Source organism: Dasypus novemcinctus, chromosome 17 (genome assembly GCF_030445035.2).
Source record: "Dasypus novemcinctus isolate mDasNov1 chromosome 17, mDasNov1.1.hap2, whole genome shotgun sequence".
NCBI lineage: Eukaryota > Metazoa > Chordata > Mammalia > Cingulata > Dasypodidae > Dasypus > Dasypus novemcinctus.
This window is the reverse complement of record NC_080689.1, coordinates 33,287,933-33,311,678: the sequence shown is the minus strand read 5'-3', so window position 1 is coordinate 33,311,678 and position 23,746 is coordinate 33,287,933. Positions and strand designations below refer to the sequence as shown.

At 53.9% G+C, this 23,746-nt stretch overlaps 1 protein-coding gene across 2 annotated transcripts; it reads left to right on the top strand.

Moving 5' to 3' along the window:
• Positions 1-19,267: 19,267 nt before the first annotated feature.
• Positions 19,268-23,254, top strand: SIX2 (SIX homeobox 2). 2 transcript variants are annotated; one of them, XM_004447326.4, is made up of 2 exons: positions 19,268-19,886; positions 21,974-23,254. In XM_004447326.4, the coding sequence occupies exons 1-2, from the start codon at positions 19,327-19,329 to the stop codon at positions 22,308-22,310; spliced, it is 897 nt and encodes a 298-aa protein (XP_004447383.1). In that variant the 5' UTR covers positions 19,268-19,326; the 3' UTR covers positions 22,311-23,254. The 2 variants fall into 2 exon arrangements, with proteins under 2 accessions (XP_004447383.1, XP_071064762.1); XM_071208661.1 differs by having other exon boundaries at positions 19,268-19,892.
• The last annotated feature ends 492 nt before the right edge of the window (positions 23,255-23,746 follow it).

Below are 23,746 nucleotides of genomic sequence, written 5' to 3'. Positions count from 1 at the left end.
CTGGCTTGAGCGCACCCCCAGCAAACTCCGAAAGGCCGGCCTTCTCCCTGGATCTGGCTTCAAGCTGCCCCTCCCCTCCACCGACTCCAGGGCTTTCCTGGAAGCAGCCTCTCAGAACTGGAATCCGGGTGAGCCTTAGCATGCTAAGGAGTTCAGGGGACTTCTTCCATTACCGTGCAACCAAAATCTCCTCTTGGGAGCTAGCGAGTGACTCAGCATCTTGGAATCCAAAGGGGAAGAGCTGTTTTCGTCCTGCACGCAGGAAGCACGCAGGGTCCGGCTGCCTTCGCAAAGCCACCGTGCCAGGCACAGCTCCCAGCCACAACAAGCCGAGACACCTCCGTGGGAGCTGCTGTGCCAACTCCCATCCAGGCAGGGGTGGGGAAAGAGCACCTCCTGTTGATGGGATCGGCCACCCCATTTTATAGATGAGAAAATTGAGAAGCAAAACCTTCTCAGGATTCCCCAAGTTACCACTTCCACTTGCCCTGATGTTTGGCCAGGGCTTCTCTGAAGAGACGAAAGGTAAAGCATAACCAGTACTTCAAAACAGCTACAACCCTGGGCTGAAGAAAGAACACCCAAAGACACATCGATTTCACAGGGGTCCTTCCCAGTTCTGTGCCCCAGGGCACTCTGGTATCTGATGACGCCTGTGGACCCTTTTTCAGAACAATAAAAAAAACTTCTGATGACAAAGGAAATCAGTTATAGAGAAACAAAGCTATAAAAACAATTTTTAAAGTGATATGGTACCACATGTGCTTCTTTATCAACATTCTAAATTACAAGATCTAGCAGTAGGGTCTAATAACTATTCTATTTTCAAAGTATTCATGGGCACAAATATTTTAAGTTATCTCTGCCTCGACTGTGATATGAGATGGAAAAAAAATCTGTGGTTTCTACTGATCAAGAAGTCCCAAGTACTGCTAAAATTAGTTAGTAAAAATAAAGCTGTAATTTTTTTCCCATCTAAGTTCTCAGACTCCTTGAATTCTATCCCCTTGGTTAGCGTTTTCTCAGAGTGATAATAATGGGATTTTGGGCAAAAACCTGACATTCTCCTACCCTAAACTTAGTATCCAGTACACTTCCAGGTGCTCAAAAAGGTATGCCGAATTGAATCACATCCTTCTCATCAGCCCCTGCACCATGGACCGGGAACGAGCAGGGCGCTGTGCCTACCCCCACTCTTGGGGTTCAGCTCGTCCAGGGACTCTCCACAAAGGGGCTTTATTCTCATTTGAATATGTTTGGAAGCAGAGGGACGTGTCAGATAACAGGCCCTGTAACTGCCGAAGGGAGACCTGTGCAGTGGCAGGAAACGTTCAAGAACAGTTCATCCTTGTAAAAATACCCCCTCTGACACCACCCAGCTCGGGAGTAGAGGAGGCTGGTGGGAGATGAACCTACTCCGGACCGAGCTCACCCCTGCGGTCAGGCAGCTTCCCGCCTGCGCTGGCCGGCGCTGAGATGAAATCCCAGGGAGGCGCTGCCGCCCCGGCCTGGCCGTACCTCCAGGCACCCGGCCCCCGGTGCAGGCCTGGCGGAGCCGTGAAGGGCGCTGGCCAGCCCCTCCCTCAGCCCGGCTGCTCTTCCGCTCTGCTTCTCCCCTTCTGCTGCTGCCAGACCCAGGTCAGCGTCTTCAACGTTAATTAAACCGTTTCATTGCTCAGAGTGGCAGTATAGAAGAGTGGTTACCTGCCCGGACTCTGCAAGCAGATCTTGGTTCAAATGTCCGAAAATGTAACCTGCCACAAACACCCCCTGTCTAATCTGTAAAATGGGCCTAATGATAGTATCCCCCTTACTGAGTTGTCAGGGGAGTCAACGACATCCTCCTTGTAAAGCTCCTCGCACAGGGTCTTCACATGGTAAGCACTCCATAAAAGAGAGCTGTTAGTGGTAATTTTTTAAATTTTTGAGCTTCTGTTGCACACAAGGCACCATTCTGGGGGCTGAGCCACTTCCTTGTTGACTTAGGATGGGAAAGGGCAGAGAGGCAGAAATAATTTAATGCACTTAATTATGAACAGTTATAGGAAAGGAAACATGTTCGGTGTTTGAGGAAACTGTTGGAATTGACGCAAAGCTAAAAATGGCCTCTGCCCTGGATGAGAAGAGTGGATGGAGAGGGTGAGTGCAAGAGGTCTTCCCTCCACTCTTGGGTCCATCAGGCTAGTGGCCACGGAGGGAGAAGGGAGCCCCGTCCTTAACCCCAAAGGAGGTGGCAGGAACCCCCAGAGGGCAAGGGGCCTCCAATGTCCGGCTCTGCCCTTACAGCCTGCCCACACCTCAGATCTGGCGATCTGGGGGAGTGGGGGCACAACCTGAGAATCCCTGAATTTCAATGCTATCCTTGGTGTGTATCCCATGTTAGGGAGAGGACTTCTTTAACACTTCCACGGGGGCCTGGCCCCAAAAGGCTAAGGAGCACTGCCCTGTGGCTTGGCTCCCTCCTGCCTGGCAGGGTTCTCGGCCCCCACTGTGGGCACCGCTGTTGACTCTGCAACAAGGTCGTAAGTTCCTTGAAGCAGAGGGCCGGTCAGGCAGAGCAGCTGGCCATGGCTGTCACCCTATAGGGCCAGACTGCCTAATCCCGTAACACTTCTATGTGTTGTGACTTCCCAGAAACCTCACTCTCTCCCTTTGGAGACCTGGAGGGCAATAGGCACAAACCCTAAGAGGCCCTCCCGGGTACTGCTGAGGTTCCGGAAGACAGCAGTTACTCACACTGGACCCAGCCGAGGGATGGCACTGAGGTCACACCACCATTGCTTTCTCTTTTTTAAAGATTTCTTTCTTTATTTATTCCCTCCCCTCCCCCTTGCTTGCTGTCCGCTCTCTGTGGGTTCTTCTGTGTCTGCTTGTCTTCTCCTTAGGTGGCACTGGGGACTGATCCCGGGACCTTCAGGAGGGGGAGAGAGGCGTTCACTCTCTTGTGCCACCTCTGCTCCCTGGTCAGCTGCATCTCTTTTTGTTGCATCATCTTGCCACGCCAGCTCTCCATACGGCCAGCTATCCGTATGGCCAGCACTCCTGCACAGGCCAGCATTCCATGCAGGCCAGTACTCCATGTGGGCCAGCTCTCCACTCGAGCCAGCTTTCCCTCACCAGGAGGCTCCAGGAATCAAATCCTGGACCTCCCATATGGTAGACAGGAGCCCAATCACTTGAATCACATCCATTGCCCACCATGGCTGTCAACAAACATTTATTGAGCACTTACTGTGTGCCACACACTATTCTAGATGCTGGGGATATGGCCATGAACTAGCCAGGCCACGTCCGTGAGGCCGTGCAGCATGTATTGAGGAACATGACACCGACAGGCAATCAGAGAAACACAATAATTTCAAATGGTGGTAAATGCTATGATTAAAAAAACGCAACTCTATGGAGGGGAAGGTAGGGGACCACAGAGGTAAAGTTCCAGAGCGAGGAAGAGCTTGCATGTCTGAAGAAGAGAAAGGAGGCCAGGGCAGATGGAGCGTAAAGAGCAAAGAGGCGAAGGAAGTGTATGACCAAGCGTGAGAGAGCAGCAGGGGCCAGACGGCGCTGCGTCCCTGGCGATATCGGAAGGACTTAGTTCTGGGTGCACGTTTTATACATCAGCGGCTGCTGTGGCGAAGTGCAGGGACGAGAACTACAGGGAGACCACAGGCCTCACGGCGCCTTCATCCTCGCCATAGGCGTCCCCCGGCCTCCGGCCTCATCTGACCCTTGGTCAGAGGCAGGCTTAAGGTGGAGATGCTGCTGATCCACTGTGCTGAGAAAGAGGAAATGGGCGTTTGCTCCTGCCCTTCAGCCCCTCAGAGCCTGACCCTCGGGCCTGTGCTGCTCCAGGCGGCAGGTGGCCCCAGGCGCTGCGTCCCCATCCAACGCTCCCAGTCGTCCAAAGAGCCCAGGTGGAGACCACCCTCCCCAAGTAGCCTTCCTGGCCCACCCAGGCCCACACGTTCCCTCCCTCCCAGGGTGGTAAGTTGTGGCGGCGAGTCTTGCTTGCCTCTGCTTCACACAGGTTGGTTTTGCTGCCCAACTAGTCTGGAAGCTTCCACAAACAGAATAGTGTCTTCTCTTCTCCCCTGGAAAGAGCCTACCACAGAGTTGGACATAGAGTAGAAGCACTTTAAATACTCCTTTGATACTTTTAGGAAAATGATCTCTTGGTTGGATTGAGTTGAAATGCTGGAGGGCATTGTCAGTATTTATGTTGGTGGCATTTGACCTTCCAGAGACTTTTCTGATTAAGTTGGTGTAGAATAAAAACTAATAGAAGCTACAGATTTTTTAAGAATGGCCCCATCCTGGGCCACGTGCCACAGTAGCCACAAAGTTTATAACGCATTAAATATACAAATTTTTCCAATTAAGAACACTTGCTATTCAGGAGGAAAACTTGGTATCTGAATTTATTTAAGTTTTCTAGTTTCACCTTCTACCCCTAAGTCTCCCTGCCCCAAAACCATGACATAAATCATGACTAAACTCCCTTATAAAGGATTGGTTTGGGGGTAACCCAGAGCTATTTCATGCATTGAAGCTGAACCGGTCCCCATGACTTCAGCTATTACTTCTGCAGGTGAGGGTGAATGTGTGGCCTTCATTTCCTGGGAGGAAAAGTCCATATGTGTTTACGTGTGCCCACATGTATATATGTGGGGACAGGTGTTTGTCTCCGTGTATGTTTACGTATATATGTGTGCACACACATTCCAATTTGACTAGGACCTGTGAGTACACGTGCGTGTAAGCTCCTCCACATACTCCGCTTTGAACAAGGACTCTAAATTAAAGTCTTGCTGAGGCCACAAAATGTATCTCTTAAGAATCCCTTGGACACAACCAATCCAATGTCCACATAGAAGAGGTGGCATTGGATTGGGAAAAGTGGACATGGTGGACGATGGGTATGGGGAAGGGCAGGAAGAGATGAGAGGTGGGGGCGTATTTGGGACATGGAGCTGCCCTGGATGGCGCCTCGGGGGTAATCACCGGACATTGTAAATCCTCACAGGGCCCACTGGATGGAATGGAGGCGAGTATGGACCATGATGTGGACCATTGTCTATGAGGTGCAGAGGTGCCCAAAGATGTACTTACCAAATCCAATGGATGTGTCATGATGATGGGAACGAGTGTTGTTGGGGAGGGAGAGGGGGGGTGAGGGGGTGGGGTTGAATGGGACCTCACATATATATTTTTAATGTAATATTATTATAAAGGCAATAAAAAATAAATAAATAAATAACAAAAAAAAAAAGAATCCCTTGGGTTTAATTTAAGGCTTTCCCTTGAGGACATATCATCTTATTGGATTTCACAGTCTGAATCTGAATTACAAATAGGTTCGTTTCACCCCTGGAGCCTCTTCCCTGGGTCTGTCCCATCCTAATCCTGGACCAGCCCTTCCCCTTTCTTTAGAGTCTCAGCCAAATACAGTGAGCCCTCACCCACTCCTACCTCACCACATTAGGCTATTTTTTGTTAATCTTTAACATTAACGTATGGTTGAAAACTAGATACATAGGGAAGTGGAGGTGGCTCAACTGATAATGTCTGCCTACCACATAGGAGGTCCAGGGTTCAAACCCAGGGCCTCCTGGCCTGTGTGATGAGCTGGCCCAAGCGCAGTGCTGCCACACACACAAGGAGTGCCGTGCCACGCAGGGGTGTCCCCCGTGTAAGGGAGCCCCACGCCAAGGAGTACACCCCACAAGGAGAGCCGCCCTGCGCAAAAAAAGCACAGCCCACCCAGGAGTGGTGCCACACACACGGAGAGCTGACGCAGCAAGATGACGCAACAAAAAAGAGACACATATCCCCAGTGCCACCGAGAATACAAGTGGACACAGAAGAACACACAGCAAAAGGACACAAGAGAACAGACAACGGAGTGGGGGTTGGGGGAAGGGGAGAGAAATAAAATAAATCTTAAAAAAAAAACTAGATTCATATATATTCTACATACAAAGCATGATCTTTGAGGAGGAAACATGTTAGCTGGTGGTGCAATCTATTGCTCTAATTGGCCCTCTGCATTAATCAGATACTAGAAGCATGGGGAAGGGGGAGGCTTGAGTTTCATGGCTGGAAATGACTACATGGTAGGTACACAACCCATCACAGACCCACCCACAGTAGGACTTGAACTTCTGAGGTCAATGCTGGCAGACTTTGCCCAGTATGGCTGGGAATATGTACCTGACGATATGCGATTTCCTGCTCCCACATGCCTCCATAGATGTGACCGTGCATGTGTTTGAATGTGTGTGTGTGTGTGTGTGCGTGTGTGTGTGAGAGAGAGAGACAGAGAGAGAGAGAGTCAATGCCCCATGTTCTCTGAAAAGGCTGTTTCCTGCATGCACAGAGGCTGAATTAGACTTTGGCCAACATGAATGAACTGTGGAGCAAATCCAGTCTACAGAGCCTGAAACAGAGTGTCCCATCTAGGAAGAAATTCAGAAGAGCGCCGTGAAGGACCCAAATTCTACCAGGTCTAGTGGGGCTCCCCCGTTTCTTTGTAAAGGCTCCAGTATCCATCCCTCTGTTTCCCCTCAGGAATCATGTGTGGGCTGTGGCCCACAAGGATGATACATTAGTTTGCTGTGGCTGCTGTAACATCACCACATAATGGGTGGCCTTAAACAACAGAAATTTAGTCTCTTGCAGTTCTAGAGGCCAGAAGACCAAAAACAGTATCACTGGGCCAAAATCGAGGTGCCAGCAGGGCGGCACTCCCTCTGCAGGCTTAGGGCAGAATCCATTCCTGACCTCTTCCAGCTTCTGGTGGCTGTCCACTCTTTGGACTGTGGCCAGATCTCTCCCCTCTGCCGTCTTCACATTGCCCTCACCTGTGGGTGTGGTGAACTCTCCCTCCGACTCCCTCTTATAAAGATCTATGTGCTTGCAATTCAGGCCCATTGAGATAAACCAGTATAATCTCCCCATCGCAAAATCATAACCACATCGGCAAAGAGTACCATATAAGGTACCATTAACAGGTTCCAGGGAATCGGCTCTGATACCTTTGGAGCCATTATTCAATGTGGTTTTTTTATTTCTATTTTTTTATTCATATATTAAAAGTGGTATGTGCCCATACTCATATTTCACATCAGGTTTTACTATTCTATACAATCCCATGTTACATGTCAAGTCACCAGCTTTTGAAATGCGGGACAATGCTCCCTGCTTTACAGCCTAGCTACTAGATTTTTAAGTCCCTGGGGGTAGTGTGTGGTGGGTATTTTTCTCAGCTCTCCTGCCCTGCCTGTGGTTTTTTGCAGGGCACATGTCCACGGGCCTGCAGAGGATAGATCTCACAGCTCCCCTGCTTTGCTCTTCTTTTTTTTTTTTTTTTAAGGTTATCCTGTACTTAGAATAGCTTCACTTAGAGGGGACATCTTTCTCAACTCTCCCACTACTCCTGCTTTTGGTATACTATCTCCCTATACTTTAAGATTCAGGAGGATCTTGGCCAGTGGGTGCAGGCTCTCTCTGTGGATTTGGGTCCTCCAGATTCTGATGTCATGCAAGCTTCATGGGACTGTTAAAAGTTTGTTATATTTTGACTAGTTTTTCTTTATTACTGCGATTTTGGATTCTTCTTCCTAGTGTAGTTCAACCAGGAATATGAGAGCAGTCATGGTTCTCTTTTTTTCTATAAAAGACTTGGCATTTTCTGGGATTTAATTCATTTAGCTTTCTCAGTGCCCTCAGCTTTCTGATGAGTTAAAAACATTTTGGATCTTCTAGCTTATCTGGCCTTTTTGTTTGTTTGCTAGGATGGGAGCTATGTCCTCTTGTGATTTTCTATATCCAAGCCAGAAATGAATTTCAGGAATGGAAGTTTTTAAAATGGTTTTATTTACATGTTTTACTATATTTTAATATAAAATGCATGGGTAATTAGAAGTTAAATTTTATAGAATGGTAAACAATAAAAAGCAAGTCACCTTCCTATCCTAGGTCCTTCCCCCTTGATAGTCCTCTGCAGAGACAAACATTACCAGTTTCTTATGATTTCTCCTAAAAATTGCACTTAATATGTGTTTAATATGTGTATAAATCTCTTCCCTCTCTTATTTAACACAAATGGAAGCATACTATAAAATTTTTCTATACTTCATTTTATTCACATAACTATTTAACCATCTCAAGGTCTTTTATAGGCTGTATAATATGTCTTAGTATGGATTATTGTTTTATTTAAATAGTTCCTGGTGATGGACATTTGTGTTGTTGCCAGTATTTTTTTTTCTTCACACGCAGTGAAGTATATATGCTTTTGCCCACACACACACACACACACAAAAGTGGCATGAATTTTTTGGAAAATACATAATAAAACCTCAAAGCAATTAGATTGCATTTTTATTCCTAGGATTACAGCACAAAGAATTCTGCCGGCAATGCAGCCACAGCGCACCTTCCCTCCCTCCCTGCACAGACCAGAGCGACGGCTCCAAGGCTCCCAGAAACCCTCCCCGATTTTTACCCGGCACTTGCTGCTCTTGACAAAAATGCCCAGAACACCTGTGGTCCAAGATAGCTTCACTTTCCTTCCAAGGGGAACGACGGCTTGGGTTTCACAAAAGATCCACTGTGTGGAAGTTTTAAGGTTTTATTTTTTATTTTTTCCATGCAATCTATGCCCCCCACCCCCAAATCTACTGAGCAGCTACTGCCCAGCCAAGTGCTAAGTGCTGGGCAGGGGAGGACAGTGCTCCCCTTTTGTGAGGACATGAGAGACCACAGAGTATTCTCCCAAGAGGACAAAGGACTGCAGGAGCAGTCGCTCAGCCCATGGCCCAGCGTTCGCAGCAAATAAAGCCTCACAGAAGCTGTGCCCCTTTGAACATCCAGGAGAGGAGAGAGGACGGCCTGAGGGATGGCCTCCCGGGGAAATCAACCTCAACCCTGGCGTCCCTAGCAAGGAAACGGCAGTACCAACGCCCAGGCGTGGGGAAGAGGGACGACAAGCCAGCAAGGCCAAGGGAAGGGGAGGAGGTCATCGGACCAGGTGGGCAGCGGCAGGACTAATCCTGCAGAAGTGCACTGACTGCACTGCGGGGAGTGGGGGGCTAGGATACTAGCTAAGGCCGGAGGACGTCATTCTGTGTGGTGGACACAGGCACCATGGAAGGGCCTTGCGCAGAAAGTGGCGTGAGAAACAGTAATGCTTTAGGAACACGGATCTTGGGATACTGGACTGGACAGGCAAGATGCAAAATTAAGCGGACTCGGGAAAGTTTTTCTGTGGCTGAAGTCATTGTGTCTGCTCTCAGGCTCCTCTTAACCAGTACTAATTCTGGCAGAACTATCTTGTAAGGATATTGGGAGTTTACCAAACACAGTTCATGTATGAAGTCCAGACAATGACCTCAGGAGATGGCCCTTAATATGACCCCATTTAGAGACAAAGAACCAGAGATGTTGTCTTATTTTAGGCATTCCCAAGGAAAGCTTGAGCCACAGTGGCTTGAACCAGGGGGAAAAATAGCCCCACCGTAGGGCTGAGGAATTGCCCTGGCTAGGTCCTGGCCTGGGAAACATGCAGGCAATGGCCTGGTGTCCAGTAAGAGTAGGCACGCAGGCTCCATGGGCACCCTGGAGTGTTAGTTTAGGGGGCCAGCCTGGGGAAAAGGACCACCTGGAGCCAAATAGGGGACAGCTCAGAGTTCCAGAGGCCAAGATCAATCGGAGAGTAACACCAAACAGTGGTTGGGGATATGGCCTCCAGGGGAGAGGGCTAGCATTAAGGTCCAAGGCAAAGCGACTGGGTCTTTAGATTCAGGAGACAATTAGATTGCTAAGAGGAAAGTCAAAAATTCTAATTATGTATTGCTGTGTAGCCATCACCCCAAAACTTAGCAGCTTAAAACAACATGAATAATTTCTTCTACTCACGAACCTGCAACTTGGGCAGGGCTGGGCAGGAACAGTTCATCTATGCACCGCGTTGCCTCAGCTGAGACCACTTGACTGGTCCTGGAGGACCCATTCTCAAAATTGGCACTGACTGTGGTTTGGGAACTTAACCAAGACTGGGGGCAGCCATCCTTTTCCACACGAGCTCTCCACGGACTGCTGGGCTTCCTTACAGTATGATGGCTGATGGCAAGAACAAATGTTCCAAGAGAACTAGGCGGAAGCTGTACGCCCTTTTATGACCTAGCTCTAGAGGCATGTGGTGTCACTTCTGCTGCAGTTAGAAGTCCACCCAGACATAATGGAAAGGAACACAGACCACACACATACCTCTCAGGAAAAGGAGTGTCAACATCACATTAAAAGTAAAGTGTACGCAGGAGGCGGATATGGCTCAAGCAGTTGCATACCTGCTTCCCACGTGGAAGGTCCTGGATTCGATTTCTGATGCCTCCAAAAAACAAACAAGCAAACCAATGAGAAAACAGCTCAGGGCAGCCGATGTGGCTCAGTGTTCGAGCACTGGCTTACTGCATACAGGGTCTCAAGTTCAATCCCCAGCCCTGGTACCTCAAAAAAAAAAAAAAAAAAAAAAGTCAAGTGTATGGAAAGGAAGAGATTGTTGAACCCATCTTTAGAAAATAAAATCTGCCAGGTGAAGGTAGATGATCATATTAGTGAATTCATTCATTCATCAATAAACTATTTTTGAGGAATTGCCATGCAAACCTGTACTAAGTGACCCAGAGGACACAGTGCCTGACTTCAAGGAGCTCAGAATCTGATGGTGAAATCAGGTAAGAAATCAGAAGATTCTAGTGCTGCGAGACATGTGTAATGACAGAGAAGAGGACTGGACAAGGTGACATGGGACCTGCAGCCACAGACCTGACCTGGGAAAGAAGAGGGTCAGGAAAGCTTTCCAGGGGAAATAACGCCTAATCTGAGTGCTGATGGATAAGGGCTTTGGGGACAGAGGAAGTATCTCCAGGGAGAGGGAACATGATTGTAAGAAGATCACAGCAACTCAGAGGAGAGCTGAGAAAGGAGACCATTCCACCAGAGGGGGTGAAAGTGGCTGCCTTCATTTTCTAATGATTTTCAGGTCTGGTTCTTAGGGACAAGGGTGTTCCCAGCCATTGAATCCATGAGGTGCCTCTGAATTTGTCTAATAAACTTACTATTTTATTTCTTCTGTGAGTCTGAGTAGATTTCTGTGACTTGTGCCTCAAACCACCTTGACTAAGACATTTTACATCCCGGAGCCCCCAGGCTCACCCCACGCATAATGGATACCAGGTCAGTGGTGCCATGACTGTGTCCAGATTTCACCAGCTCTGGGGCTGAGGCTGCTGATGTACAGCTTGATATAGAGTGGGCTTCTGCCCTGAGGACCAGAGAAGGTAGGGGCTGACAGGGCCTGAGAGCTCAGACTCAAGGAGGGCAGGGATGGCTTTTCCAAGAACCTAGACCCATCTTCTTTCTGACAGCTGCAGGAAACTCTCAACCACTAGGAGCTGGAAGCACATAAGAATCTGAGCTCCAAGGGAGAGGGAAAGGCCTGGGGTGGGGAAGAGAGCCTGATAGATAGGCTGGCCCCAGTGAAATAGGATCTGGGTTCAAGACCCAGCTGTGCCTTAGCTGCCAGACCTTGGACAAGTTATTTACCCTTAATTTCTCTGACCCTCAGCTTCATCATCTGTAAGACAGAACTGTTAATCATGCCCACCTCTTAGATGTGTTTTGAGATTATGTGATATAACACAATGCCTGGCACATAATATTCAGTAAATTCTTCCTCTTATTACTTTTGCTATTACTGGAGCACTAATGGGAATAAGGCACATGGTCTATAGTAAGGGCTGGAATTCCAGAAGCACCGTACCAGCATTATGACCGGGGTCCAGTGGCTTAACTTCTCTGAGCCTGACTTCTCATCTGTAAAGGCTGATGGTAATGCCCAATCTACCTATTAGACATTAGTGTCCTGCCGTGAATACAGACAATGCTCCATCGATGGCAGATCGTTTTATTTTAACAGATCTTTAACAGGCTCTATCTCAAGGCACAGGAAGTTGATGAGTTAGGAATTAGGGAGGAAAAAGGGATCATACAATCCACACGATTCTAGGGAGCTTTTGGTATGAGCTCTGCCTGGTGCTTAGTCCTGAGCAAACACAGCAGGAGGACAAGACTTGGTCTCAACCCCAGAGGAACAGGCAATTTCATGCTTGCATGCAGCTGTCTTTTGCTTTCCGAGAACTGTCCTAATGAGACCCAAATCCTGGAAACACCATCAGATAATGGAAAACATGGCAGCTGAAGTTCTCCCATCTGACTCCAAACGGGGATCCAGCCTTTTCACATACATTAGCTCATTTCCTCTTCTCAAAACCCCGGGAGCAAGGTGTTTGTTACGCCTGCTTTTCCCCCCCAGACTGGGACTCTGACTCGATCAGATTATGTCGCCAGCCTTCATCACACTGTTACTAAGTGGCAGAAGCAGGATTTAACTCAGATTGTCTAACCCCAAAGCCCATGCTCATTGCATTTCTGCCTTGGATGGTGAAATGCAGGGTCCAGGGCAGTCTTGAGTTGTGACAAATGGCTCCTGTCTTTCCAGCTGCTCCCAAGAACCTTGAGTGACACATCTGAGCATTTTCTACAGAGGCTTCATGATATTTGTTGCCTGTGACCTACATCTGCCTTTTGACCCTTAGGCCAGGTGCCTTCTGAAATAGCAGGGGCCAGACCATAAGCAACTATGTAAACAGACTAGCAAGTCACAGGCCAGTGACAAAAGCCTCAATTATTGAGCACCTACTCAAGAAATGCTTCATAGACTTTATCTCTAACCCCCAAAGCAATTGTACTCAATTCCACGATGACCAACTGTAGAATGCCTACTGAGTGCCAAGCACTGGGCTGGTGTCCCTATCTTACAAATGAGCAAAATAAGGCCACAAAACTGAGTGACTTATGAAAGAGGTGGGTCTCAGTCAATGACCCAGACTTTTCTGGTCCAAAGCCCATGTCCTTCACCCTCCCCAGCCTATCTTCACTCCAAGTGAGCATTTGCTAACAGTCCAACTATATTAGAATGGTTGGAACAAAGATGGTTATTGTTGGAGGTTCAATCATATGTATCCCCACGATCGAGACTGCCACAGTGCTACCAAGGGACATCTGTTTGGGGCTGACTCTGAACCTGTCCCTCTGCAGCAGCAGGCTCATGCACAGGCTTCCCTGAGCTATCTGCCTTATTTCTATCTACTTCATTAAAGAGTTTGCACAGCACTGTGCATAAATTAATTAGCACACATTTTTCTGTAAGAAACAGTCCCTGTATTTTAGCCTTAATTCAGAGACAACAAAGTAAAGCATTGGATTTCCAAGTAAAGAACAATGCTGCCTTTTTCCAAGTTCCTTTTAAAAGGTAGAACTCGGTCTTACCCTTTGTGTGGCTGCCTCTGCTGGCTGTCCTCTTACCCAGTCACTACCCAAATCAGGAGAGCCAAGAGCAGTCACCAGCCAGGGCGGTGAGGGGGAACACGATGAGTGGGCCTGATGCGTTGTAATTAATGGTAATAAAAATAGATACTGCATGAGAGAGAAGTGCCAAGCCAGGAATCCCTACTCCCAGATAGAGTTTCTCACAGGTAATGGAAAGAAGAGGGGAAAAAAAAGTCACTTCTTACCAGAAACCTGATCTACCCCTTGCCCACAGAGGATTTTTTTAAGTAACTAAGAAAATGCAACCATACACAGCAGCCCCAGAAAAATCAGAATAACTCTATTTAGAAAATGTTCTCTCCTGCAACCTATGGGAACCTGGTAATGCTTCAGGCAGTTAGAGCTGAAATTTCTAAGAGCACAGAGTTCAGTCTGCAGCTCCTGGGGGCACGATGGGGACCCCAGCACGCAGTATTTCTGGGTGGAGGGAAGCATCACAGAGCCCCTGAGACTTCCCCTACGAATAGGGGGAGAACAAGAAGGGTCTGGGGAGGGAAAAACCGGAGGAAAGAGGGGAGACGGTCCATTCTGCGGTTGGCCTGGCCACTTCCCAGTTGCTGCTGTCAGTCAAGGCCCGTCGGTCTTTCAGGCATCCATTCAGGGCGCCACTGTGTGCAAGGCCGAACCGGACACCAGCGACGGAGGAAAATCGGTGTCTGTTCCCCAGGACAGTGCGTTTAGACCCTGCCTGGCAACCTCTGGCATCTCCTGGCCTGTGCGAGTGTCTGTGCCCGAGAGCCCATGCTTCATGGAAGCGCCCACTTCTCATGCCCTCTTTGCCAGCTCCCCGGCGGGTTAGCGCTTGGGTGCTTCTACGGCGTGGCCTTCCCGGCTCCGTAGAGGAAGAAGCAGCGCGCACCAACCACCCGCCCGGATTCTGGGACCTGCCGCGTGGGGGCGCTCGCCGGCAGACCAGGAGGAAGGCAGGGCAGGGACGCGGAGCCCCCCTACGAGCCGCCAGGGGGAAAAAAAAGCCGGCCTGCGGATTTCTGCGCCTTCCTGACCCAAAAGCCGCGAGCCAGGCCCCCTCCCCCAGCCGCCGGGCCCGCCCGCCTGCGTCCCCATCCTCCTCCCCAGACGAGCGGGCCCAGCGGGCCCTGCAGGCCCAGGAGGGAGCGCGGCCCCGCAGGAGGGGACGCCAGGACTGAGGCGGGAGCGCAAGGCCCCGAGCCGGCCCCGGGGTCCCGCGCAAGGCAGCGGCCCGGGCCCGAGACCCCAGCTCCCAGCCTCGCTCCTGGCGCAGCCTCGGGCCACCTTGCCAGTTTTCCCGGCATCCAAACGGGCCCCAAACCTTAGTCCTCGTTCTTTTCGTTGGAACAAGATGCCCCGTGAGTCCGCGGCCTCCAAACCGTTTTCTGGTGAGGCGGCCTCCAGACCGCCACGTGGGCCAGAGGCTAAAGAGGCCGGGAGGGCGGAGGGCAGCGGCGCCGGGGAGCGCGCCAGCCACCGGCGACGCGGGGGACGCCGCAACTCGCTCCGTTTTACGAGCGCGGCCACCCACAGGCTAGCGCCTGGCAACCAAAGCCTGCTCGGGGCGCCGTGGGGAGTGTTTTCTGAATCCAAGAATTCGTGTGAGCGAATCTCGGCTCCTTAAGCTGCCCCAAACTTAGGGCAAAACAGAAACACCGCGTGGGGCCGAGAATTACAAATACCCCTGCTGCGACCGCCCGGACGCGACAGGACTGGCGGGGTGCGGCCAGGGCGGCTGGGGTGGCGCCGGGAGCCACAGCGCAAACCCGCCGTGCGGCGTGCGCCCGCTTTCAACGAAATACGAGGCGCGAAGCCCCGGCCCGGCGGTCGGCTCCGGGCAAGTGGCCGTAATAGAGGGCTCGGGGGCGATCCGGCCCTCGGAGTTAGGGGAGGGAGGACGGGGCCCCCCACATCCCGGCGTCCCGGAGCGCTGCGCCTGGGGTGCGGAGCTGCGTGGAGGACCTGAGACAGGCGGCGCCAGGGTGGGGGATGAATTCTTTTTAAAGCTTGAGGTCCTCTAGTTTGGCGCCAAGCTCTTCTCTTCCTTACGCGGTACCAAACGAGGGCCGGGGAGGAGTGTTAGCCTGGAACGCAGACCTTCCGATCCGCTGGCGCTGGAAAGTGCCCGCGAGCTGCTCCTTCTCCCTTGATCGGCCCCATTCTTTCCGAAAAGACCTCAACCCAAAGACAGGGAAGCCCTTGGGAAGGCCGCTGCTGCTGCTTTCTCTCTTGCTCAAAAGTCCCGCAGGTAAGGATGTGCCAACCCTGGGCTGGCGCCGGCGCGGAGTAACTGAGGACCCTCGGGCCCTGTCCTGGAGAGCTTCCTGCCGAGCTCCAAACACAAAGGCCCCACACCGTTCCTGACCAGAAGTCAAGGCCAAAGCCGCTTTTGTCAGCGTAAGCCAATTAGGGCACCCTCACCCCCACTGCTGCCTTCCAGAGAGTCAGATCCCAGGGGACTTCCAGCACAGCTTGCACCTACAAGGACACATTTCAAAGAAGCCCCAATTTCCCACAGATCCACAAGAGTTTTCTCCTTCCCAGCCACGTTGTTTTTCCTGTCCATTCTTGATGGAACAGTAAGCCTAAGCCTTTGGGGTATGAGTCTCAGGGGAGGAAGGAGGGTGGAGATTCATTCAGAGACTGGGGTGGGGCAGACTGGAGGCACCTGGCCCCCGCATGCCTGTGGAGCAGCTGCTCTGAATGCTTGGACTGGAGATTGTCTAAGGGTCAGGCTGGCGTCTATCAAATCCTCTCCTATACCCTCCAAGTGTAGTGTGGCAAAGACTGATAGGGAGGGGGGCAGGCAGTGAGAAGCCCTCAGCTCAGCTTGTGACCTTTCTAGGGTAGCACCCAGCTGTGGGGGCTAATGGAAAAGTCTGACCCAGATCTGCTACAACCAGTTTTGTATAAATAAGGGAGGAGGGAAATAGCTAGTGGCATATGGACATGCACCCATCTATCCCCATATATGGGATAATAGTGCACAGGTTTTCTGGGCTTGCTCTGTAATGGCTTTTCATATGGTTCACACTATATTCTCCAAGGCTGCAAGTCTCATGTCTGGTCTATTCTGTTTCTAACGCTGAATGTTGCCTGGAAGCTCCTGGCAGGGCAGACTCGGGCTTAGAGCCCAGAGGCCTGGAAGAGGGCAGCGCTAGGAGGGACAGTGAGTCTGAAACTCCAGGAAACGCCCAGAAAAATCTGTGTTCACAGAACATGGACAGGACCCAGGCCTGAGGGAAGTTCAGCCTGGCAAGTCCAAGTCTCTGGTGTCTGTGCACAGTAGAGGGGTGTGTTCACAGCAAAGGTTGCAAAGATCGCGGGTTTTCGAGGTTACCATTCTCACTTTAGAACTCACAGGGACTTGAGAGATTGCCCAGACCTCCTCTCACAGTGGGAGAGAATGAGGCAGAGAAGATGAGCGACTGATCCAAGGTCTCTGAGCAGCATGTCACTGACCTGTCCCACTTACCCGGCCCAGATCAGGGCCCTGCCCCCACAACCCTGGCCAGCCCTTGCCAAGGTGGAATGTGGCCCTTGCCAGAGTTGAGCCAGCTTGCAGGCAGGATCCTCTCAAACATGTGGCTGAAGAAGTCTTGGAAAGGAGAGGTTGCCCTTTCTTCCTACGTCTCCCAGGGCCCTGAGAGACCGGCTCTGGGGGTCCCCGATGCAGCAGTGCTGAGAACTCTGGATAGGGAAGCCTGGACGCAGCAGAGCCCTCTCAGCCAGCAGCCACAGTCTCGGCAGACACCACCTGGATTTCCGCTGGAAGCTGCCCAGGGCGCAAACTTAGTACCTACTTAGAAGAAACACAGCCCTGTGACCTCAAAAGCAGAGCAGGTCCCCAGGTGCTAAGCTTCTTAAGAGGAGACCCAGGTTTCCACTTCTTCCTCTGAGACACCCCCAGAGGACTTCCTGGAGCAGAGAAAATCTTTGGAAGTCATGCTGATAAGGAAACGAACACTTGGAGGGATAATTACGTGCCTTGCCTGTAGATAACAAAGCCAGAACTTGAGCCCAGGCTCTGGACTCCCACTCCAGTGCTCCTAGCACAAACTCCTGAGAAAGCTTAAAGGGATGGGCGTGAAGAATGTGGTTCGACTCTGGTTCCACAGCCAGCTCTGTGCCGACTCCAGTCCGGACCGCGGGGCGGGGCTTGAGAACCCCACTGGGTGCGAAGTTGGCTCCCAGCCCGCAGCAGAAGAGAGAAGAGAGCGAAGAGAGAAAACTAGAGTGGAGAGGACGAGTTCCCCGGGCTTTTCAAAGCTTAAGAAACAGCAGCTATCCGCCCCGCCCCCATCCCCGGCTCTCGCTCACGGTCCGCGCCCTTCTCCCCGAGAACCAGCACCACGTGTTTCCAAGCCGCAGAAGCAAAGAACCCGCATTTTGGAGCACAGCAACTCGGTTCCCAGGCTGAAGTAGTCAAGAGGCGGAGCAGAGCCCAAGCTCCGAGGCCGAAGGGCGAGAGGCTGGCCTTGACTTTCTCTTCCGCGACCATCCGCCCGGGAAGCTCACGGCCGCCCTAGTCTCCCGGCCCTCGCCTCCCAGTGAGCCGACTGCCGGTCTGCCCCTTCCCGGGTTTTGCGTCGCCGCTGTCGTCCGGAATCGACTTCCGTAGAGGCCGCGCGGAACTGCCGGGCGCGTCTCCCGGCCATGTGACCCGCCGGGTTAGGTCTGAGTCCCCGCCCGACGAGGAGCAGAGAGCGTGGAGCCCGGGCGGTACTGGCCGCGGGGCAGCCGGCCCGGCCAGAAGAGGGAGGAAAGGCTGAACCCGCCGCGAAGGAGATTCTCGGCCACTGCAAACCTCCCACTCCCTCCCCCTTTCCCTCAAGGAGCTTTCTCGTCCTGGGTTCCTAGGAGAGGGGGGCGCTGTCAGCAGGAAAAGGAAACTACTTGAGGTGTGCCCGAGCTCCTCCGCACTCTCCCATCCCACTGGCCGGCTCCTGGATGGAATCTAACCCGAAAACCGCAGTCCCCACGCGGGCACGGTGACCCCCAGTGGGGAGGGGGCGGGATTACCCGACGGCGCCCAGGCAAGGTTGCAGCGCCGCCCCTTGCGAAAAGCTGCCCAAGTTGCTTTCCCCTCGACGCTCCCTCCACGCCTCTCGCCCGCCCTTCCTCACGGACACCCCCTTAAAGGGTCCTCCGCCCTCTCTTCTCCCCTCTTCCCTCTCCCATCCTCCCCTCTTCTTCTCCGGGCGTCCCCACTCCTCCCGCCCCCCCCCCCCATCTTCCTCCTCCCTTTCTCTTTGGGCGTCCGCCCCGTCAATCACCACCGTTGCCGGCCCCAGCCAGGCCCCTCTGCTCCTCCCAGGCTCTTGGAGCGCCTCCGGCTCCCCGGCTCCGGGCGCCCTCCGCTTCGCGCCGAGCCGGGCGATCTGTCAGCGAAGTCGGCCGGGGGGAGCCGCCCGGCCCGCCGGGGCTCGGGTTACCAGTGACTGACAGCGTCTCCATGGCGAATAATTTGACTCCGGCTATTGTCTGGCGCGGGCAGGCCCGGGGTCAGATAACCGGACCAATCAGGGAGCGGGCCGCCGTGCCTCATGCCCGCTTAGAATAATATTATTAAAAAAGCAGCGAGCGAGCTAGACGGGAGGGAGAGCCAGCAAGAAGCGAGCGAGGCAGCGGCGGGCGGGCGGGCGCGGAGCATGCGGAGCGGCGCCCGGGGCGGCCCCCCGGCTCGGGCGCGGGCGAGGCGCGCAGGCAGCGGGGGCGCGGGGCGGCGCAGGAATCGCGGCTGGCGCGGGCACTCGCTGCAGTGACTTGAGGCTCGTCGGGAGCCAGCGCCGCGCCCGGGCGCCCGCCCCGCCGGCCTGCTCGGCCCGGACCGCGGGGCGGGGAGGCGCCCATGCGGGACTGCGCGGCGCGGTGAGGGCGCGCGCGGGCGGGGGCGCAGCCGGCACCATGTCCATGCTGCCCACCTTCGGCTTCACGCAGGAGCAAGTGGCGTGCGTGTGCGAGGTGCTGCAGCAGGGCGGCAACATCGAGCGACTGGGCCGTTTCCTGTGGTCGCTGCCCGCCTGTGAGCACCTCCACAAGAATGAAAGCGTGCTCAAGGCCAAGGCCGTGGTGGCCTTCCACCGCGGCAACTTCCGCGAGCTCTACAAGATCCTGGAGAGCCACCAGTTCTCGCCGCACAACCACGCCAAGCTGCAGCAGCTGTGGCTCAAAGCGCACTACATCGAGGCCGAGAAGCTGCGCGGCCGACCCCTGGGCGCCGTGGGCAAATACCGCGTGCGCCGCAAGTTCCCGCTGCCGCGCTCCATCTGGGACGGCGAGGAGACCAGCTACTGTTTCAAGGAAAAGAGTCGCAGCGTGCTGCGCGAGTGGTATGCGCACAACCCCTACCCCTCACCCCGCGAGAAGCGCGAGCTGGCCGAGGCCACCGGCCTCACCACCACGCAGGTCAGCAACTGGTTCAAGAACCGGCGGCAGCGCGATCGAGCTGCCGAGGCCAAGGAAAGGTACGAGTAAGTAGAGCTCCCGCGCCGGCTTTCCCGGGCCCGAGGAGGGGGGTCCCGGGGCGCCCGCCCAGCCTCGCAAGAGGCCTGAACTGGGACCCCGGTCCCAGCCACAGCCCCAGCTGCAGCCGGGCCTGACCGTGTCAGCACTCAGGTTGTGCCAGAAGACGGGCGGGTAGGAATTTTGTCCAAAGCGGACAAAGTAATCGGGGAAGTTGTCAGCTATTTCTTAGTCGCTTGTGGACAAAAGCAGAGAAACAGCGAGTTTCGGAGCGATTGCAGGACGATGAGCCTGAGCCTGGATCCCCTGTGAGGGGGTCACGGTGGACAGGGCCTGATTGTCCTCCGATGGACGGAAGGGTTTTGGTCCAGGGCACAGCGGGATTGCTGGTTGCAGGCTGGCTGTGAGACTTCACCAGCAATTCCCCTCAGTTTTACTCAGCTCCAGGCCAAAGTGAAGTGAGGGGTCAGGACTGGGATTGGAACTTCTCTGATAAGACTAGAGTGTCTTGGGCAAGATTTTTCCTTGTCAGGATATGGAAGAGGGAGTCCTTTTTGTGCCACATAGAAAAGACCAAAAAAGAAAGACTCTGAGGAAGAAGTGGCAGCTCTGGGAGAGAAGGGGAGAGACATGTGCCCGGTTTGCTGCTTGCTGGAAGCAGCAGCCCTTTCCTCACCAGCCAGGCTCTAGGTCTCTCTCTCCTCACCTTTGCCTTCTCTGGAGTAGGTCAGTGAGACTCCCACCTTCTGGGGTGAGCAGAGCGCAGCGGAAGAGGTGGGAGTTGCATGTCCTCGGGGAAACCAGACTTCCTGAACTGGCCTAAGGGTTGACCATTAAGCCCTAGCGGCCACTTCCCCTGTGGCTCCTTAGAACCCCACATCTGGAAGGGGGAATAGGAGAGAAACTGACGGTGGGGACAGAATCCAGCCTGAGCATAACAGCAGAACAGAACACCTGGGGTTGGCAGGACGGGGTGTGTACAGCCCAGAATTTGAATGACCAGGGTCAGAGCTCTCCAGCTGGGGTGGGGCTGTGGGCAGCCACAGGCTAGACCCTGATGTCTCAGACCATGAGAGTGGTATATCCACAGTGGTCCAGCTGCCAGCCCTGTGGGAAGATATCTCCCAAGAAAGTAGGAAGAAAAAAGGTCGCAGGAAGGCGCTGAAGAGACTCTATGCATAATTTCAAATCTCCAGTTCTGGGCAGGGTCTAGCAATCAAAGGCAGGGCAGTGGGTGAGCTCTCTCTGCAGGGGTCCCCCTCCATCCAGGCTGGCACGTGTCCAGAGTCATAAAGAACTGGCTCTCTGGCCAGGCCTCAGGTGAGGGGGGCAGAGTCTCTGGGTTTCTGGTATGGCTGAAAAGTATACGCCAGAACTAGCAATCCTTCCCCTTTTCTCTTCTCCCAGGGCATGAGCTCCTGGGCCCCCCACTGAAATGTCCACTGTGGCCACCAGGGAAAAGGACTCCTCCATCCTTGGGGACTTGCCCCTTCTAGGCTCCAGCAAGGAGTCTTCGAGCTTGGAGCTAGTGGGGCAAGACCCTTAGCCCCAGGAGCCTGCACGCCACAGAGGACTCGCTCAGGCAAGGCGAGGCCTGCCAGGTACCCAGCCTGGGAGGGGGCCCTGGCCCTCCTGGCTCCACTTCTCCCAGCAGACCGGGCTTGAGGAGCCCAGAGTGATCTGAAAGCCCAGGCATGGCTGCTCCCTTCCTGCCCACCCCAACTCGCAGAAGTTGACCCTGCTTCCCTTCCCCTCTGCTCCAAGAGTTCAGCTAGAAAGAGGTGTTAAGAACAGAGAGAGCATGGAGACAGAGTAAGAGCAGAAAAGAAAAGATACTCGTGAGATTAAGGGGATGAGAGGCACGGAGACGCAGAGAGAGGGCGAGTACAAGACCCAGAAATCGGAGGCTGAAAGAACTGGCAGGAATTAGGTAGGGCCGGGGCCAGGCGAAGAAAATGGTAGAAACCGAAAATGCTCGCAGGCAGCCTGGCTCTGGCTTGAGGCGGGCGGCACACTCGGCCCCAGGTGAGGCGGCGCGGAGAGGCCTCGGCTTCCCGGTGACCGGGCTGTTTTACTCCCGCGTTTGCAGGGAGAACAGCGAGAACTCCAACTCCAACAGCCACAACCCGCTGGCTTCGTCGCTGAACGGCGGCGGCAAGTCGGTGCTAGGCAGCTCCGAGGACGAGAAGACGCCGTCGGGGACGCCAGACCACTCGTCGTCCAGCCCCGCGCTGCTGCTCAGCCCGCCGCCCCCGCCCGGGCTGCCGTCCCTGCACAGCCTGGGCCACCCTCCGGGCCCCAGCGCTGTGCCCGTGCCCGTGCCCGTGCCGGGCGCAGGCGGCGCGGACCCACTGCAGCACCACCACGGCCTGCAGGACTCCATCCTCAACCCCATGTCCGCCAACCTCGTGGACCTGGGCTCCTAGAGCCCCGCCCGCCCGGCGCGCAGGCCTGCGGGCTGGGGCTGGGGGCCCGAGAGGCGGTGCCGCGAGCGCGCGCGGCGGTCCCGCAGGGACTGAAAGACCCGCACGCTGAGCCCCGCGCAGCGCCGATGGCTGTCTGATTGGTCCTTGTTCGGATTTATTTTCGCCAAGTTGGTTTTTGAGAGCCTTTGGGTACTGGGTGCCGGGGCCCGGCCTCGATCCAGGGAAGGGAATAAATTATACACCATTCTCATTCATTCTTTTTCTCTCTTCTCTTGTCCTGTCTCTACTCTTCCCTTCCCCTTTCTTCTCTCCTCACCTCTGCTCTCTTTTTCTCCCTTTCCTGCTTCTCCCTTTTCTGTCTCCGCTTACTCTAGATAGCTGGCTTGCCCCTTCTCACTTGTCTTCTATTCTCCATCTTTTTCTCCTTTCCTCTCCTCTGGCCAGTCTCGCACTTTGTATCCGGACGCCTCGGTCTGTACCCCTCAGTCTTTCTGCTCGCGTTTGGGCGTCTATTTACTCTCGCCCCACCCCCATCCCTCGCTTTCCCGGAATTGGGGGCAGGAGGCGTCGAGTCGCGATAGGCAGGGTCTCCTTCCAGCGGAGTCAGCGCGGCCACAGGTATCTGCTTTGAGCCTAGGAACTAGAGCGAAAGAGAAAGGGCGGCGCCACAGAAGCCCCCTCTCGCCTGCCCCCCTCCCCATCTCTATCTCTATCTCTATCTTTTTCTCTATCTCTCCCCCCCACCCCCACGAGGCCGGCCTTGCTGCGCTCTCCTCTTCCTCCAGGGACAGTGGCCACAGCGCGACCTGCGCAGCGAACTCCCCCCACCCCCGCCGCGGACTTGCCGTCTCTCTGTTTATGCCCTCATGTGAATGTTCTTCGGGAAATATTTCTGCTTTTATTTTATAATAAAATTAGAAATCATAAATATATATATGGATATATGCCAGAAGGCCGGCGGGCCGGGAGTGAAGCAGTGTCTGATTTCCCCACAAGGGCTTGACACCCCGGGTGGGCCGTTCTGGGCTGCGATACCGCGGTGAGCCCCAAACCCGGAGACGCCCCCCCACACACACAGAACAGGGAGGAGTCGCTGGTTGAAGGGACTGGAAACTCTCTGAAGCCTCCTCCACGAAAGCTCCTCTCCTTTCTTACTCTTTAAGCTCCTTGCAGAAGCGGGGAGAGGCGGCCTGGACTTCTTGGGGACTCCTTCTGCGCACCAGCCGGGGGACAGTGGCCCGGTCGCCCTCTTCCTTCCTCCGGGTGGGGAAGGGATGCGAAACTGTGCGGGGCATGAGTACGTGTGTTTGGAGTTTTCTGACCTCCTTCTTGGCGGTGCCACAATCCCCGGATCCAGCCCGACGCCCTGGGCAGACCCCCCGGCCCACAGGCAGCTGAGACCTACGCTGTAGGCGCGCGGCCCCGGGGAGAGTGGT

What these genes read in the sequence shown, in the direction of transcription:
- SIX2 (XM_071208661.1), top strand. Translation starts at nt 19,327, where the DNA reads ATGTCCATGCTGCCCACCTTCGGCTTCACGCAGGAGCAAGTGGCGTGC. An exon ending in GAGGCCAAGGAAAGGTACGA is followed by an intron (nt 19,893 to 21,973) that starts GTAAGTAGAGCT and finishes CCGCGTTTGCAG; the next exon opens with GGAGAACAGCGAGAACTCCA.